The sequence below is a fragment of the Benincasa hispida genome, chromosome 10 (assembly GCF_009727055.1).
Source record: "Benincasa hispida cultivar B227 chromosome 10, ASM972705v1, whole genome shotgun sequence".
In the NCBI taxonomy this organism is placed as follows: domain Eukaryota; kingdom Viridiplantae; phylum Streptophyta; class Magnoliopsida; order Cucurbitales; family Cucurbitaceae; genus Benincasa; species Benincasa hispida.
The window spans coordinates 23,513,229-23,531,161 of record NC_052358.1 but is presented as its reverse complement, the minus strand read 5'-3'; the positions used below and the strand labels follow the sequence as shown (position 1 = coordinate 23,531,161).

Here is a 17,933-nt window from a genome sequence, read left to right as displayed (position 1 = left end):
TTATTGGGGATAATTATGTGAATTAGAAATCAAATTTGAACACGATATTTGTGATAGACGATTTGCGATTTGTCTTAACTGAGGACTGTCCTCCCATTCCTAGCTCTAACACAAACCGAAATGTTCGGGATGTATATGACAGATGGGTCAAGGCTAATGATATAGCATGTGCTTATATCCTTGCCAGCTTATCTGATGTGTTGACAAAAGAAGCATGAGGATATAAGTACTACCAAAGAGATTATGGAATCTCTGCGAGGGATGCCATTAAGCACGTTTACAACGGTCGCATCAAAGTGGGGACCAATGTTTGTAAAAAAGTCTTGGACATGATGGTCCACTTTAATATGGTAGAAGTAAATGGTGCTCTCATGAACGAGAGAAGTCAAGTTAGTTTTATTCTAGAATCTCTTCCAAAGAGTTTATACAATTCTAAATGCATTTATGAATAAAATTTGACTACTCTACTATATGAGCTACAGGCTTATCAGACAATGTTGAGAACAAAGGGTCTAGTGCCAGAAGTAAATGTTACTATTGCCAAGAAGAGAGGAATGTCCTCCTCTTCAAAGAGTAAGAGTATTCTTGTAAATAAGGGCAAAGGGAAAGGGAAGAAGATTCCTATTGGAAAAAAAAGGCAAAGATAATGCTGCAAAAGGGAAATGTTTCCACTGCAATGAAGAAGGGCACTGAAGAAGACACTGCCTTCAATATCATGTCGAGAAGAGAGTAGAGAAAGATAACCAGGCTAACTTGACCCTGGGACCATTTGCTCAGTTCATCCAGTGGGAGAAGTTGCTATTTGTTTTTAACTGTTAAATCTTGTAAAGAACAAATTGTATATATTTTTGTGTTAAATGAAATGTCATTTTTTCAAAAATTCTGTTTGTTCTAGAAACCTCTGTTGAGAATCAAATTGTTAAAAGCCATTTGTAGATATTCAGATATCTAAATGGCTAGATCAAAGTATAGAAAGTTTAAAGATTTCTAGATCTGATTGTTAACAAAGAATTGTTGAGACAGGTCAGATGCATCTTGCTCAAAGAGTTGAGAGTATCTCAATGTAGTGGGAGGAAATTGTGCTTTTTGGCCACTATTAACATTAAGATGCAATCCCCTTATAGTTTTATCAAAAGCCTATTGTATACCTAACAATGTTTACAATAATTCTCTAGGCTAAAATGTTTGAGAATTACTTAGTAGGACCAGGAATACGAGATAACCTAGGGCAAGTGGGACAAATATCGGGTATAGGGACACCAAATGGTAAAAGATGGGTATGGGATGTCTTAGTTTATTGTATTTCTCTATAAAACTCAGAAACTCAGTCTTATATATCGGATGTATAAGTTACCACTGGATTTTTAGTCTAAGTGGGAGTTTGTTGGGTTCTATGTCCTAAAACTCGTGGTATGTAAACAATGGAGCTTATTCTAAAACTTCAATAAAGGTGTTATTGAATAGATCTATTGCTTGAATAGAAATCCAATAAACTTAAAAGTCCCTTGACTGTTGGATGAGTACTTGAACTTTATGTGGAGACATAAAAGTAGATCAGGTTAGAGTAAATAGTCAAAATGATCTATAGTATATGGATAAGATTGGGTATCTTATTCTAGTAACACTATTGAATATGGCCTGCTCTATAATTCTTACAAGGAGTTGTAAAGTGCTACAAATGAAGTGATCCTAATTCGTTCATGTTGGACACGAGGAGTGGGGGTGTCTTTGTGCAAAAGAGTTTGTACAAGATCGGACTATGAAATGAGTCACTCTTACTTTTTAACGTTGTTTACTGTTTAAGACTGACTATTTCAATGCGATGACCTAGGTAACTTGACTTTAATCCTAAGCTAACTATGAACTCCTATTTATTCGGGATTGCCCTTAGATTTGCATGAGGGTTGGCTCAACAACACCGGCTCAATATGACTACCATTTCAGAGGTAAAACCAGATAAATAGCTGGGAACATAGGGTGCAAGAGGGAATTCACTCCTACCCGTTTTAGGGATAGTAGAGAGGTTGTTCCCTTAAGTGTTGATTCTGGGGCTTGAACAAAAGATCCCGCCCTCTCATTTGGCATGAGAGTGACTCGGTTTTGTGATTGGATCACAAAAAAATTGTTCATTAGGGGATCAGCAGGGACTTAAGGAACAAGAGGTAATTTCGGGGATAAAACAGAGATTTGACCCAACCGTTATTATGAACAACTAGTGAAAGGTTAACTTACTAATCATGGTTATATCGAATGGACATAATATATATGCAGTGAGGGGAGTTCAACTATGGGCTTTAGTGGAATGACCCATTAGTTAACAAATGGCGGTTAGATTGGTTTAATGAGTTTAGTCGATTAATCTCAGATCGTTGGAGCCCATGGTCTGTAGGTCCATGAGGTCCTCCTACTAGCTCGGAAATGTATTAGCTCTAAAGTAGCATGATAAGTTAATTTGAAACGTTCAAATTAGAATCAAATGGAATTGGAGAAAATATATTGAAATATGATTAACTATTGTGTAAAAATTAATTTAATATTGGATATTAAATTAATTAAAATTATTTAAATTGTTTAAATATTTATTTATTAATTTTATTAGAAAATTAACTTGTAAAATTAATATATTTTGGTTTTAGTAATAAAATATGATTTTAAAATCAAAATAGATTTTTGAAATTGAAAAATTGCACAAATTGAAAATAGGTTTTCTCAAGTTCATCTTCAACTTGCTCACTAGGAACCTACCACCTCTTCCTTGATTTAATCCAAGCATGAGCTACATCCCATGCACCACATCTCTTTGTATGATAGCCTGCAATATATTGAAGAGATTGGAGTGAAGAAACGGATGATGAACCAATTGAATTTTTACTGAAAAATTCGGATGAAGAAGGTGTTCTTCAATGGGTTGGTTCTGAGCTTTCTCCATATTCGACTAGAAGAAATTCAGGCTTTAATGTCGGTTGACAACCGACATTAAAGATAGTGTTATTAAAGCCCTTTAATGTCGGTTGCCTTTAATGTCGGTTTTAAACCGACATTAAAGGGATTCAATAACACAGCCTTCAATGTCGGTTGCAACCGACATTAAAGGCCTTTAGTGAAATTTCCAACCGATATTAAAAACCTTCAATGAAATTTCCAACCGACATACATTGAAGCCTAAATCTGTACGTTTTTTTTTTAAATTCCGTTGCCAAATCCATTTGTTTGATCAAAAAGTATAAGATGACACATCATCATTGAACATTGTGGCTATGACATATTATTCATATATGGATTGTAAATCTATTATATTTAATCCACAAATTCTACTATAAAATTATAATTTAAAAGGTTGTACAATAATTCAGGCCTTGAAAACACAAATTACAAGTAATACAAATATTATGAGATTACTGTCTCTTTCCACTTGGTAAGTATGGATCCCTTCATAATTCTTCTTGAACCAACCCCCTAGCTTCAACAGTGTCTGGTTATAGGCATCTTGTCTAACCACTGTTGTTCAAAGGATCACAAACAAAAAAGATTTAAGACAAAGGATTGAAAGTGAAAATGTGATAAGAATTCATATTCAACTAACCGTGTTTATTGGGAATGTGCATAAATGGTACATTCAAGGCAAAATTCTTGTAGTGAATGTGTTGGATCTAAAGTTCCCCAAGAAAAAGCATAAAGAGGTTACAATACCAAATATTTACTCCTTTGTTGCATCTGCAAAACAAGAAAACTCAATAGTTGAATAAATGAGAGAATCTTCTTTTTCAAGATCTTGAAGAAGCAAAGCTTGGTTACCTAGATATGAGATACGAAGACCATGGAAAATTTTCGACAGCATAATGATGCTACCACAACAAAATAAAAAATTTACCTTGATCCTGTTCAAAGAAACACACTCCCAAAAATATTTCACAACCACTTGTTCTCAACAAAACTATCAGAATTCCCAAAAAATGAATATTCAAGAACACATACATCAATAAGAAAATTTAGCTCACATATACTTCAAACCTCAAAAGTTGTCACAAAGACTACCATAGTGCATGAATAACCCACAAACTAACATAGTGTGACCTACAAACTCGAGCACCTTGAATCAAATCTAAACTACAAATAAATAGAACCCATGAGTCATAAACGGGTGTTACATTCTAATCCAATATGGTCCAAGGATAAATAAGCACACTATAACTTCTCAAACAGGAATTTTCATATCATTAGAGTCACTTGAAAACACTTAGAAACTTTGCTTAAAACTGCAAGCATTCAAAAATGCACTTACCAGGAACAATTTTCATTTGAATCCCTTACTGTTGCAAGAAATCCATCTCCTCCCCACCCCTTCCAAACACCTAAAAATTACACAAACAAAAAAGGTTTAAGTGAAAATGTTATCAGAATTCATTTTTAACTAACCGTGTTTATTGGGAATGTGCATAAATGGTACATTCAAGGCAAAATTCTTGTAGTGATGCTTATCGAATGATCAAATAATTTAAATCGAATATTAGAATGATGCTTACAGAGCTAGATACTAACTATTTAAATCGGATGTTACTAATGTAATGGAAATACCGATTCTGTTATAGAGCTAGATACTAACTATTTAAATCGGATGTTAAAGAACGTCAGTAGAGCAAATTCATCATAAATTCATACTTGTAATGATTTTTAGCTATATGCTAACCTAGCGTTTTCACATTTATTCTAGAATTTTTGGGACATGTTAAAAATTGAACTGAAATTTAAATATTCAACAAGAATTTAAGGAATATACACATAGATAACCATATAATAAGTTCAAATCTACATATGAGAATGATAGTTACAAAGTTCTAACCTTCGATGAAGGTTCCACGCTTAGTGAATGAATCTGTGCTCCTAAACCCAATGTCAACATTACACAACAGGCGCTCAAGACACTTGTTAAAGTGTACTCGTTTGTTTCCACACCATCCGAGAGCATCTCGACGAAGAAACTTAAGTTGCCAATACTAGTGTCGAAATCTATATGATATTTGATGATATATGCATGAACCTGCTTCCCGAATTCATAGATTGCAAGGAACAACAAGCATTCAACACGATTCCGAGCGTACAGTTTGTAGGATAAGCTCCAGCTTCCAACATTTCTATGAACACTTAAAAAGCAACCAAAGGTTGTGTATTCTGAACATAACAAGTCACTAGAGTTGTCCATGCAATGACATTTCTTCTAGGCAAATTATCAAACACTTTGCGAGCAATTTCCATGACTCCATATTTCACATAAACGTTAACAAGAAAAGTCATTACAAATAAGTCTTCATGAGTCCCAGTTTTTACGATATCTCCATAGATAATTTCCATTTCTGCATCTAAATTCCTATCTATACATTCTTGCAATAGCGGAATATAGTAAGAAGTTTCAATTCTCGTTCCATCTTTTAACAGCGACAGAGCTTCCCAAAGATCTACAAACTTCAGCTCCGCATCAACATTCAATTGGATTAGTGAATGATTTTTCTGATACGGAAAACTCTGCAATATATCATAGAAAATCAACAAAGATCAAGAAGACTCTGCAGTAAACAAGTTCAAGTCGTGTACTGCGTAACTGTTTTACCTTGCTCTAATAAAAATTGGTAATCAAGCATATATTATCAAATCAGTGCCAGTTCACAATCAAATTTTAAGCAAAGATGCAACGTAGACCTTACATATAAGAAACAAGTACCAATATAGGCAAGAAAGAAGAAAATATTATCTAAGTAGGGCACGTGAAAGTTTGTGTCATAAACAATACTGTAGTCATGAAGGTTGAGCTACAAAGAAGAAATTTCAACTAGAATATAAAATAACCACAAGAGAACAAGCCAGTTAATGTGTCAACATTAGATCATCTTCAGGTATCGAACGAAAACAGAGGTGAGGAACAATTTTCACAGTGACCTTCTTCGGTAACCAAAAAGAGGAACAGAGTCACTGCAATAACCAAACAATTATTATGAAAAATAAACAAGATAGGAAATTAATTGAGTCCTGAATAGTTAGAAAAAAAAAAAACAGGAACTTATAAGTACCTAATAAACCCATAGAGAGGTTTGATCAGCCACGGCAATGCAGCAAAACCAGAAATCACAGCTGCCTAGTCAAACACATACATAACTTGTTACAATTATATTAAGGACCTATCAGCAACTAATTTCTTAGAACTGCAGAAAACTACTAGCAAAATTCTAAAAATGACTACAAAACAAGAAGAATGATAGTTTACAATCTACATAAAATTCAATGAAAGCGCAACATCAAAGATAATGGAGTTCTGCATTTTTAAGGCAACAAATACCAGAGTTGACAGAAAAGAATCATGAATGTAAAGAAACTACGTACCTCAGCAGGATCTAAATGCAAATCATCTTTTAAATAAAAACTGACAGCAAGCTTTGCGAGGTCTAAAACTCCTTGAACAAAATATACCATAGCAACAGCAACATTATCAGGGGTTAAATCTACACCAAAGCATTTGACACCATTCAGCCTGAACCTAGACAAGTCTTCATCTACACGTGAGATAAACGAGTCCCCTTCCTCTACACCTGGACCAAGTTCATATGGCCAACCTTAATAATGTAATGACATTCAAAAATTAAACAGTAAAAGAGAACCCGAAAAAGGGTTTTACATATATATATTTCCCCACTTCAACGCCGACCCATATTCAGGTGTTACTCAGATAGCTACATAGAGAGAATTCAGTAAGTTTGATTGATTGATTGATTGATTGATTGATTGATTGATGACTTTACCATTATTGGAGCAGAGAAGGGTGTGATCGTCAAAATCGGATGGGGTCGTTGGAATTAAAACGGGCAACGACATGGAGCTTTTAAAGTAGGTCCCGTGGCATCCGTTCGTGGGGATCCAGTGGAGCAGTGGATCGGGAAAGAAGATGAAACGGTACGATTAAAATATCAAAAATCACTATCCAAATCCAAATACAAACACCCTTTTTCTGAAATTTTATTGTCCCTTTCGATTTCTGATGCTGCTTGTTCTCTGTTTCTTTATGAATTCTTCTTCCAGGTGAACATTATCTCCAGCTTCTTGTCAGATGACCACGGCGACAATACTCCTTGGTGTGCGATCTTGGACCTGGCCCGTTACCTAGATTTACTCCCAATTCAAATGGAAAAAAATGGTTAACAGTGTTCTTAGGGAAGCGTGAAGAAAGGTGAAGGAGATCGACGGCGAGCAAAGAAAGGTGAAGAAGATCAACGGCAAGCGAAGAAAGGTGAAGGAGATCCGGCGAGGGAAGAATGTGAACGGTGCGACATAGATATAGGGTTTGGGCGAAGGACACGATAAATTAGGGATATATTATTTAACAAAATAAGAAGAAAAAAAACATTACACCTTGAGCCCATCTTCAATGTCGGTTTAAAACCGACATTAAAGATCCGTTTTTTTTAAAAAAATAATCGACATATATCCGATTTCACTTTTTCCAACCGATATTAAAGCCCGAATTTCTTCTAGTATTCCCTTTCAACTTATTTTGAGTCTCACAACTCAATCTAAAGCACCAAGAGAATAGTAGGGAAGATCTTATGGTGATCTACACAAGGATTTGGAGGTTTTTGCAGCTGAAAAATGGAGATTTCGATGGTTCGGCCAAGGTATGTTCTTAAAACCCATTATACTCTGTTTGTTTCTTTTCAACCAAAATCAATGAATTAGAATGCTTATGGATCTTGTTCCCTTCTGCTGTGTGCTAGTGTTGATCCAACAGGTCGTATCTGTAGTGTCACCAAGATAAGGTATCCCTCCTTTATCCTTATACTACAGACCATTTAGGTTATTATTTAAGGCATGATCCACATGTATGTCTCACATACATGCTTAAGTTACATGAAATAACCACAGATTTTAGTTTATTGGATTTAGTAAATGCTTATAAAATAACACTTATTTTATTAATAAAAATGTGTGTACAAAATGTCTACAAACAACGAGACTATCAAGAGAATTAGGACACCAATCCCAACAGATGAAACTCCCTACAACTGGTTTAGTGTCAAACGCAATCCTATTTCCAATAGTCACGCCGTCCTGAGATTGCAATTCCTTCAAATACTCACTTGCCAACAACAACTTCACTGGTAAAATCAACTCTGCTCTTTCTCACCTTGGATGAGTCTTTTATTGTGAACATCAATAAGTTTCTAACGATCTTCGCCCCTTGGTTGTCAACTTCCCCAGCATACACTCGTTTTATAGGTAGCCAGAAGCATTAAGGACCATATTAGGTGATTTTTTATTTTTTCTTTTGGAATGTTTAGATAGAGTGTGTTTGTGTTTCTAGAATGTTTATACATAGTGTATTTGTGGTATTCGAATTGTTTTTAAGCAGTGTATCTTTGCAAACTATTTACAGAAATAGCAAAAAAATGTCAAACTATTTACAGTAATAGTAAAAAAAAAAGAACACTGATAGACTTCTATCAGTCTCTATTAAATAAGATTAAAATTTTATTAGTTTGTGTAAATAGTTTTCCTTATTTTTTTATTTTTTTGAAAATTTCCCCTTCCTAATTAGTATTTTATATTATATAAGTTTGTCTTTCTATTTTTACAGTTCTAAAATCTTTTTGCCAGTTTTGCAGATGAAACTTAAAATTACTATTTTTCTTGGAAGTGTGAAATGGAATTCCAATTTCCACAAAAACCTGATGCTTCTTCTTTTTTCTCTCTCTCTTTTTTCTTTTTTATTTTTTACATAATGTAGTTAGCATGTCATATCCTTACCAAATAGATATTAAAGTGATGATTGTACTTAATGGGAGAGTTGTAAATATAGATATTAAACCTAAAGTATTAACAGATATAACATAATGTAAAAAAAATACAAATATGACCAAATTTAAATAATCTATTAGTGATAGACCATATTATTGGTAGGAGTCTATCAGTGATAGACCATATCATTGGTAAGAGTCTATCAACAATAGAAGCCTATCGTTGATAAATTTGTCTATATTTGCAATTTTTTTTAGAGGATGTTATACACTTGGTTATTATTCCTAAAAATGCTACCAATTGCAATTACCCATATTCATATTTCCATCATACAAACAACTATAATTAAGAATATATGAATATTCATCCAAATTACTATAGATTCATGTTAATGAACCTCATGCGATGCTCGAGTATGCTAATAGTCCACCCTACAAGAGCACACAAAAAGTAATGATTAGCAACAAGATAAAGAAAAATGTGTAATCTAAACCACGAAAAATATTACATAAACCATAATAAAGATAGCTAGTTATCACCTTAGCAAGAGAGAGTTGGTAAACAATGTCTGATCCGGTTAATTCGTAATAAGACAAACCCTAAAACAAGTTACAATAAAGAACATTAGTACTATACTTAAGAAGTTATAATTGGGAGGCACTCGTCAACACCCGTGATAAAAAAAATGTTGGATAAAGAGGGAGAAGACATACTATTTGCATTTATGAAGTAGATGGAATGTGTTTGTCCTTATACTTGTAGGCAAGTGAGAGCATAATTATAAAGTGCAAAAAAAAAAAAAATATGGAATAGGTCTAACCTCAAAGTTATGAAATTCATTCATTGAAACTTAAATTTCAGATAATATCATGAATAATGATAAATGAGAAATAACAATATAGATAGAACGACTAACAATTGATTTTAAATCATAGAAATTCTTTCATTCAAAGAATAAGAATTAAAAATTAGAGACGAACAATAAAGACAATAGAAACAAAAAAGATGCAAAGTTCATGGAAACACAGAATAAGAAAATGTTGAAGACAAGATAAATGAGATACCAATTTCATTAAGCAAGTAGATAGAATGAGTTTAGCCTAAGTTGAAATGAAGTGAGACACATATATATATTGTTGTGTAAACCATTGGCCCATGAAATTTTTTATGTGAGATGCACATATAAATAAAAGTCAATCATTTTGACAAAAACCTACTCAATATACAGTAACTAACAACCACTATCAATAAGTATACAATAAACCCTCCGAAAAAATGGGAAATGGCAATGATGAATACAATAAATAGTACCTAACAATCACTATCAATCAATATACAATAAGTCATCCTAAAAACAAGGGATATGCTAATGACGAATGTAGTAAATAGTACCTAACAACCACTGTCAATCAATATACAATAAACAATGGTCAAACGGATGCCAAAAGTTACAAAATGGATAAGCAATAACAGGATGAACAAACAATGAACAAATAGTTACCAAAATTTACAGAAATGGCCAACCAATGGACAAACAGAGGCCAAAAGTGACAAACAATTGATAGAAAGTGACCAAAATGGACAAATAATGGACCCTAATTTCGAAAATGGACTAATAATTGTAAGAATATATCAGCATGCAATGGAAGTAACAAGGATCAATAAGCACTCTAATTCATTAAGTTTAGCATAAACTAAAGCATGCTCATCTAACATAAGAGGGTTTGAAGTCACACCTTTGTAGAACTCTTCAAGATCTTGATTCTCTGTTATTGTCTTCTTCGAAACTTGCTGTGAACCACCTCAGATCTTTCCCACTATCCTCTTGGAGTTTTAGAATGGGTTGTGGGACTCAAGAACAGCTTGAACGAAAGGAAACTTGGAGTGAAACTCACTGCCACAACCCACTTTGAAGAACAATTCTTCAGCCCAAATTTTTCTGTAAAAACTTTTTGAATGCATGCCTCAATCCCACTCCAATCTTCTTTATTTATTGCAGACTATCATGCAAAGAAGAAGACTACATGAGATGCAACTCATGCTTTGAATTATTGAAGGAAAAGTGAAATGAGTTTTGTGTGAGCTAGTTGGAGATGATAATGGAAAAACTCATTTTTCCTTTTTGTGTAAATTTTTCCAATTTCTCAAAAAAAAAAAAAACAAATGATTTCAAAACATTAGTTTAATTTTAAAATTGAAAATATTATTAATTTTATAAAATTAATAAATAATTATTTACATAATTGAATTAATTCCAATTAATTTAATATCAAATATTAAATTAATTTTTACACAAATCCACCTTCATATATTTAAATCATATTTAAATATAAATTCTCCTTTTTCATTTAATTCTAATTTAAACGTTTCAAATTAACTTATCATGCTACTCTAAAGCTAATCCATTTACGCTAGTAGGGGGACCTCGTGAACCTACAGATCATGGGCTTCAATGATCCGAGATTAATTGACTAAACTCATTATACCGAATTAACCCCCATTCATTAACTAATGGGTCACTTCACTAAAACCCATAGTTGAACTCCCCTCACTGTATATATATTATGTCCACTTGATATAACCATGATCAGTAAGTCGATCCTTCACAGGTCGTTCATAAATCACAATTGGGTTAAGATCACCGTTTTACCCCTATGAATACATCTTGTTTCTTAAGTTCCTACTGACCCTCTGATGAATAATTTTGATTCATAATACCTATGAGTCAAGTCTTTTCTCTATCATAAGAAGGTGGGACTCCGATTGTTCAAGACCTGGAATCAAGAGAACAACCTATCTGCTAACCCTAAATTGTGTAGGAGTGAATTTCATCTTGCAGGGCTATGTCCCCAGATATTCATCTGGTCTCATCCCCAAAATGGAAGGCTTATTGAACAATGTTGTTGGACTGCTCTCACCCATGCAGATCAAAGGATAATCCTGAAAAAAAAAAGTGTTCATAGCTAGCTCAGAACTAAGATCAAATTAACCTAGGTTACTAAATAATGAAATAGTCAGTTGTAACAGTAAACTGTCGTTATAAAGAAAAGTGACTATTTTCGTGGTCCAGTCTATATGCAAACTCATTGCATAGGATGCCCCCACTCACATGTCTCTACATGAATGATCTGTGAATCATATCATTTGTACTACCTATGAAATAGGCCGCATCCAATAGTGTTACCAAGATGAGATACCCAATTTCATCCATATACTTATTAGACCATTTAGGCTATATACTATTAACTTGATCCTGTTTATGTCACCACATAAAGTTAAAGTATTCACACTATAGCCATGGATGTGTTTATTAGATTTTCAAATAGAATGCAAAATCAACAACTTTATTGAATAAATTACTCGATAATATTTTATTGATAAATGGAATGTTTAACACGAACTGCAAGTTCTAGAACATTCCCAACAATATTTAAACCAATAATGAACATAACACTATAGACAACACAGAGAAAAAATAACCTAATCAAAATCCATTCTTCTTCATCAGTATAATGAAGAACATAACATATAGACAACACAATGAAAATAACCTAATCAAATTTACCAAAATCCATCAAATATCCTATAGAATCAACCCAAGAATACCTAGCAGTCAAAACACATGTTTCTCCATTTTTTATAATTTAGAAAACAGACCAAATAATTAACAAACAGAGATGGTAATAACAAAATAATGAACATGAAACAAAATTCAGAGCATAATTTCGAAGCAAAATAATTCGAAGTAAAACAATGAACATGAAACGAAATAATGGACAACAATGGACAAACATAGAGTATGATTTACAAAATTTTGAGCTAAAACTGAAAAAAAAAAAAAAAAAAAAGGAAAAAGATAAAATTCTGCTTCCAAAACTATAATAATTACGTTCATGAGAAAAAGGGCCTCATCATCGACTGGGAAAGAGGAAAAGAAGATTACTTCAACCTCCCCCTTACCAAGCTCCAGATCTCATCCTTCACACCTTACCACTCTCCAAACGATAACCTCCACCCCCACCAATCACAATCGTACCTCAACCAAATAAAGTAGGGGCTATTTCGACAAAATGACAAGATTGAATAAAGTAGAAAAGGGAATCAAAGTTTGGAGCGGCAAGAAAGAGAGAACGTTTGGAGTGATAAGGAGAAGAGACACGATCTATAAATCTATGAAGGGTCTAGAGAAAAACATGCAAGAAGAGAACCACCATTGTTGGAAATGCGACCAAAGCTCCACATTGGTTAGTGTTGGGATATTTTAGGGACGCGTTTTGTTTTATTTTAATTATTAAGGACGGATGGGTTTGAACTGAAATCATGTGTTAGACATAATTGATGCATTTGCTCCCATGCGTCTTAGGTCATGCGTCGGAATGATGATGCATTAATCTTAGCATGCAATGACCACGCGCTCCTATCACAAGTTTTCTTACGCTTACGTCAAGTATAACACAAACGCAAGTTTCTCGGGTAATCCGAGGTTGAACACGGGGACTTGTCACTTAATAATATTTTTGAAGTGATGCGTTTGAGGCGATAAATAAGAATAAAAATAAAGCGAAGAAAGTTTAAATGACTTATACACTCCTCCTACTCCTAGCTAAACAGATTGAGCAATAGAAGGTTTACAATTAGAAACACAACAACCAATAATGCATAGTAATGTTTACTATCTTAAATTGCCTGAGTAATCCCAGCTCGTTGCACTAACGCATCACACCTTTAGGTGGTCAGCCACATAACTATATCTCTGTGGTGCATGGTTGCGTTGAGCATAAGATTGTGCCTATCTCTAGGAACAATGCAAACCTTGCTTAGTGCGTTCCATCTCTTACCTTCTCAGGAAGTTAGACGAGGCTATTTAACTTATAGACAAGCAATGCAACATCCCATAGACAAGCGTTGCTACAGCCTTTCACCAAGTAAAGAGGATTAACTCACTATACTCGCATAACGCACACCTATCGGTGGGTTGCTTCATGCGTCCTATCTCTAGGCTACATGATTAAGCATGCGATTAACTTTGATAAATAAACGCTGAAGATACAATATGACAGAGATGAAGATGATGAAGAAGATGGTAATAAAGGAATTAAGACTTGCATTGATCTCAAAATATCTTAATATCTCAAGCTAAACTGTAATACAATACAGAGATTAGAAGGGAGATGAAGGAATTTGCGTCAAGACTGCCGGTGGTGCTATGGTTGAATGGTGGAGATGTCTCTCTCGAGCTCTATCTCCGGCAAATGCTTCGATCGTCACTCGGTCTGGGTTGTGGAGATGAAGAATTCTCACTGGAAATCTCTTTCAGGCTCTCATCTGTGATCACAAACTTCTGCCTTGAGGCAGAAGCTCGAATGTCTTAGAATGAAGGTCTCAAGGGCTATTTATAGAGTTTGGATGCTGACAGCTGTAATGATGAAGGTATGGCTCACTGCTGCTTTTGTCGTGGTATGGGCATTGTCACATCGCCTTATCTTATTGATACTCCCAAGGTATGCGTCCAAGATTAATTTAGCTGAAGTTATCAATGCGTTCTATCCATCATGCGATCTTCTATTATGGCTATCACTCCGTGGCTGCAATCTCCATTGGTCACCGCAATTCCCATGCATTGGACGCATGCGATTACCACAACTTCCATGCGTTGGACCTATGTGATTACCGTCTGCGATTGCTTAGCTCATACGTTTGTCTTTGCGATTACCTGGCTTTAGCGCATGCGTTTGTCTGTGATAGCTTATTTCAAACGCATGCGTTTGATTCTTGTGATAGCTACAAAATAGACACTTTGGCATGGAGTAACACATAAATTGGGGTCAGTGAGGATTTAGGTGCTAATTGACGCAAAACTCAATTTTTCGCAAATTCTAAGTATTATCACCGCGCTTTCTACTTATTAACCCTCATGATTCATAAAAAAAAGGCTTATAATAGCTGGCATTTCTGCCAGTTATCAGTTAGAGAAGGGGAGGATCATGGGTATATAAGTGAGGATGACTATCTCCATTGGTATGAAGCCTTTTGGGGTGAAACAAAAAACAAAGTCATGAGGGTTTATGCCCAAGTGGACAATATCATACCATTGTGGAGATAGTTTGAGGGTCGTTGTCCCTATCAAGTGGTATCAGAATCATGCCCCTGACTTAACCATGCTCGGTAGAATCCTCGGTGTTGAACAAAGATTTACTGTGGAATCTTGAAAATAGTCATGGTGTGATCCTTGGTTGAACTCTATTGGATAGGCAGTATGCTTGGATTAAAAGAAGTTAACCTATATATGAGTTATACAGATGGATGACTGCTTGAGTGGAGGCTCGGTGGTCCTTTGTTTGAGAGGAGGATTGTTGGGAATGCGACCAAAGTCCAAAGTCCCACATTGGTTAGATAAGGGGAGGATCATGGGTACATAAATGAAAATGACTATCTCCATTGGTATAAGGTTTTTTGGGATGAAACAAAAAACAAAGTCATGGTTGGGGATCAAACCATTATAAGTTATGGGTTCAAGAGTAACCTTTTACAATAGATTTAGAAATAAAGAACAAGATGAGAAAAACGCTCTTAAAGAGTAAATTTACAAATTTGAACATTCAACAAATAAATCATCGCAATATAATAAATCTCTCAAGAATAAGATGAATAGAAAAAAATTAAGAGCATGGAGAGAATAACAATGGTGGTTTTGAGGATTATAAAAATATGTAATTGCTGCTAAAGTTTTGAAGAAGATGAAGTCTTTAAAAAGAGAGGAAGATTGGTGAAAATCACATTTAGTTTGGGCCATTAGATCTTAAAAAAAAAAATCAACAGTGGAGAATTTTCTTTTAATCAACTAGCCGAGATACAAACAAAAAAATAAGATAATAATATATATCTTTTCATACCATATTCTCTCTTTTTTATTAAAAAGCCTATACCTTACTATTCAAATTCCCAAATTTTCTCAACTTCCCAAATCTCTTCCTCTCTCATCACACATGAATCACAAAAAGACTTTCATCACAAAAAGACATTCGATAGGACTTGGATGACAACCCTAAAGGAGCAAATAGGGTTTATTCAACTTAATTAAAACTTTTTCTCTAAGTAGGTCCAATTAAACAAATTAATACACTTTTGTTAATTAATAATTTAAACAAGACTTTTATGCAAATACATTCACTTCAAAAAGATCAATAAATTGACATAAATAAGTTCAAGAACAAACTGTATCAATTAATTCTATGCAAGAAAATCTATTAACAAATTGATTGCAAGAAAAATTGACATCGGTAATTTTATAGTGGTTCGACACAACCCGTCCCACATCTACTTTCCAAGCTCCTCTTGGATATGTCACTACAAGCTTGACTCTTCCAACGTAAAGTTGAACCGCTACAATATTCCTTTTTGTAAGAACAAACTCAATCCTTTCCATAGTTGAGCATTAAACCGTGTTATAGATTCAAGAGTAACCACAGTTGAGGATTAAACCGTGTTTTAGATTCAAGAGTAACCTTTTACAGTAGATTTAGAAATGAAAAACAATATGACAAAACTCTCTTAAAGGATTGATTTACAAATTTGACCATTCAACAAATAACGTGACAATACAATAAATCTCTCAATAATAAGATGAAAAGAAAAAAAAAAAAAGAGTTTGGAGAGAATAACAATGATGGTTTTGAAGATTATAAAAGTATGCAATTGTTGCTAAAATTTTGGAGAATATGAAGTGTTTAAAAAGAGAGAAAAAGTGGTGAAAATCACATTTAATTTGGACTTTTAGATCTTAGAAATGAAAAATCAATAGTAGAGTTTTTTTTTTTCTTTTTATTTTAGTCGTTAAACACAAACAAAAAATAAGATAATATATATCTTTTTTAAGTCATTTCTTTTGAAACTCAAAAAAAAAAAAAAAAAAAAGTCCACCACGTGTCTAAAACTAGCCGTTAGACTTAAATATAAAATATATTAAATTCATTTTCTTTCTACAACCAACCCAAAAATCAAAAGTCTACCATGTGTTACTCCTTCATTAGTCCAAGTGATTTTGTCCATTTCATGAGAAAAAAATCCACTTTTTTTGTTTAGCTTGTTTTGTCCACATCTTCTTTGTTTAAACTTCAATTTGAGTGATTCAAATTGAGTTGAAACTGTCATTCCAAGCTCTACACAATGGATATTTCAAAACACTGAAATCATTAATAAATAAAACAAGGTCTTTTATCGTCAAAATATCAATTAATTAATTAATTAAAATTAATTAAATATGAGATCAAGGGTAAAAAGAAAAACCCATCACTTTCTTCTTCCTTCAGTTTCACCAATTCATAACAACATGCCAACCTATTCATAACAATATGCAACACATAAAACTTACATCCACACATAATTTGGATATCAAATTTACCTTCATCCAACAACTTAAATTTTTTAGTCAATTGGTGATTTAAGATGGTATGAGAGCAGGTGATCGAGGGAGGTGCACTTGTAATGTTATTTCTTCCTCAATTAAAATTCATTTCTACTTGTGGTGTCTTCTTCATATTTCTAACCTACAAGTGAGGAAGAGTGTTAGATGATATGATATTAAATTTATCTTTACCTATCAATTTAAGCTTTTGGATCAATTGATGATCAGAGATAATCTAAGGAAAAGAATACTCACATAGTTTATCTCTTGTAGCTCAACTTCTCTCCATGTTTTGCCACAAAGATACCTACTCAAAGTACATTCCTTTAGTTCTACTAAAAGATTAATACCACATCCAAGCTTAAACCTCTAATTCATTCTATTATTGGTTTTAAAAACTTACCAAAGATCCCCAACCACATGATTCTTGCTCCCTCTTCTTCGATATTGTCTCCCTCTTCCTTCTTCCCAAATTTTAGCTCTTCTTCTAAAGAAAAACATCTCACATATAAATTGCTACCACTTATTTATAAACATCTCACATATATATAAACAAATACGCTCCACCGCCTTCACATTTTCCCCCCTTCTTTCAATCTTTCGTTGCCACTTCACTCATTTATAATCTATTTTGCTTTTTTAAGAAAAACCAACTTATTCAACAGGTGCCCCCAAAACTTCTATTTCAATATTCATTTTTTAATTTTTTTTCTTTTTACCTTTAATCCTTGTCGTTTTTTTCCCCATTCCT

General features: G+C 33.8%; 1 protein-coding gene across 2 annotated transcripts; it reads right to left on the bottom strand.

The window, feature by feature from the left end:
* Positions 1 to 3,655: 3,655 nt before the first annotated feature.
* LOC120087902 (folate-biopterin transporter 1, chloroplastic-like) lies at positions 3,656 to 7,350 on the bottom strand. 2 transcript variants are annotated; one of them, XM_039044912.1, is made up of 6 exons: positions 6,789 to 7,350; positions 6,373 to 6,578; positions 6,063 to 6,127; positions 4,841 to 5,520; positions 4,283 to 4,352; positions 3,656 to 3,714 (listed from the first exon to the last, which is right to left on the bottom strand). In XM_039044912.1, the coding sequence occupies exons 1-4, from the start codon at positions 6,859 to 6,861 to the stop codon at positions 5,490 to 5,492; spliced, it is 375 nt and encodes a 124-aa protein (XP_038900840.1). In that variant the 5' UTR covers positions 6,862 to 7,350; the 3' UTR covers positions 3,656 to 3,714; positions 4,283 to 4,352; positions 4,841 to 5,489. The 2 variants fall into 2 exon arrangements, with proteins under 2 accessions (XP_038900840.1, XP_038900839.1); XM_039044911.1 differs by having other exon boundaries at positions 4,841 to 5,964; positions 6,789 to 7,349.
* Positions 7,351 to 17,933: the final 10,583 nt, after the last annotated feature.

Bases quoted from the DNA above. Each gene is read 5' to 3' on its own strand.
- LOC120087902 (XM_039044911.1), bottom strand. From the start codon at position 6,861: ATGTCGTTGCCCGTTTTAATTCCAACGACCCCATCCGATTTTGACGAT. The intron at 6,128-6,372 runs GTACGTAGTTTC...GTGTTTGACTAG, and splicing joins TGCATTTAGATCCTGCTGAG to GCAGCTGTGATTTCTGGTTT. The intron at 5,965-6,062 runs GTACTTATAAGT...TGGTTATTGCAG, and splicing joins CCTCTCTATGGGTTTATTAG to TGACTCTGTTCCTCTTTTTG.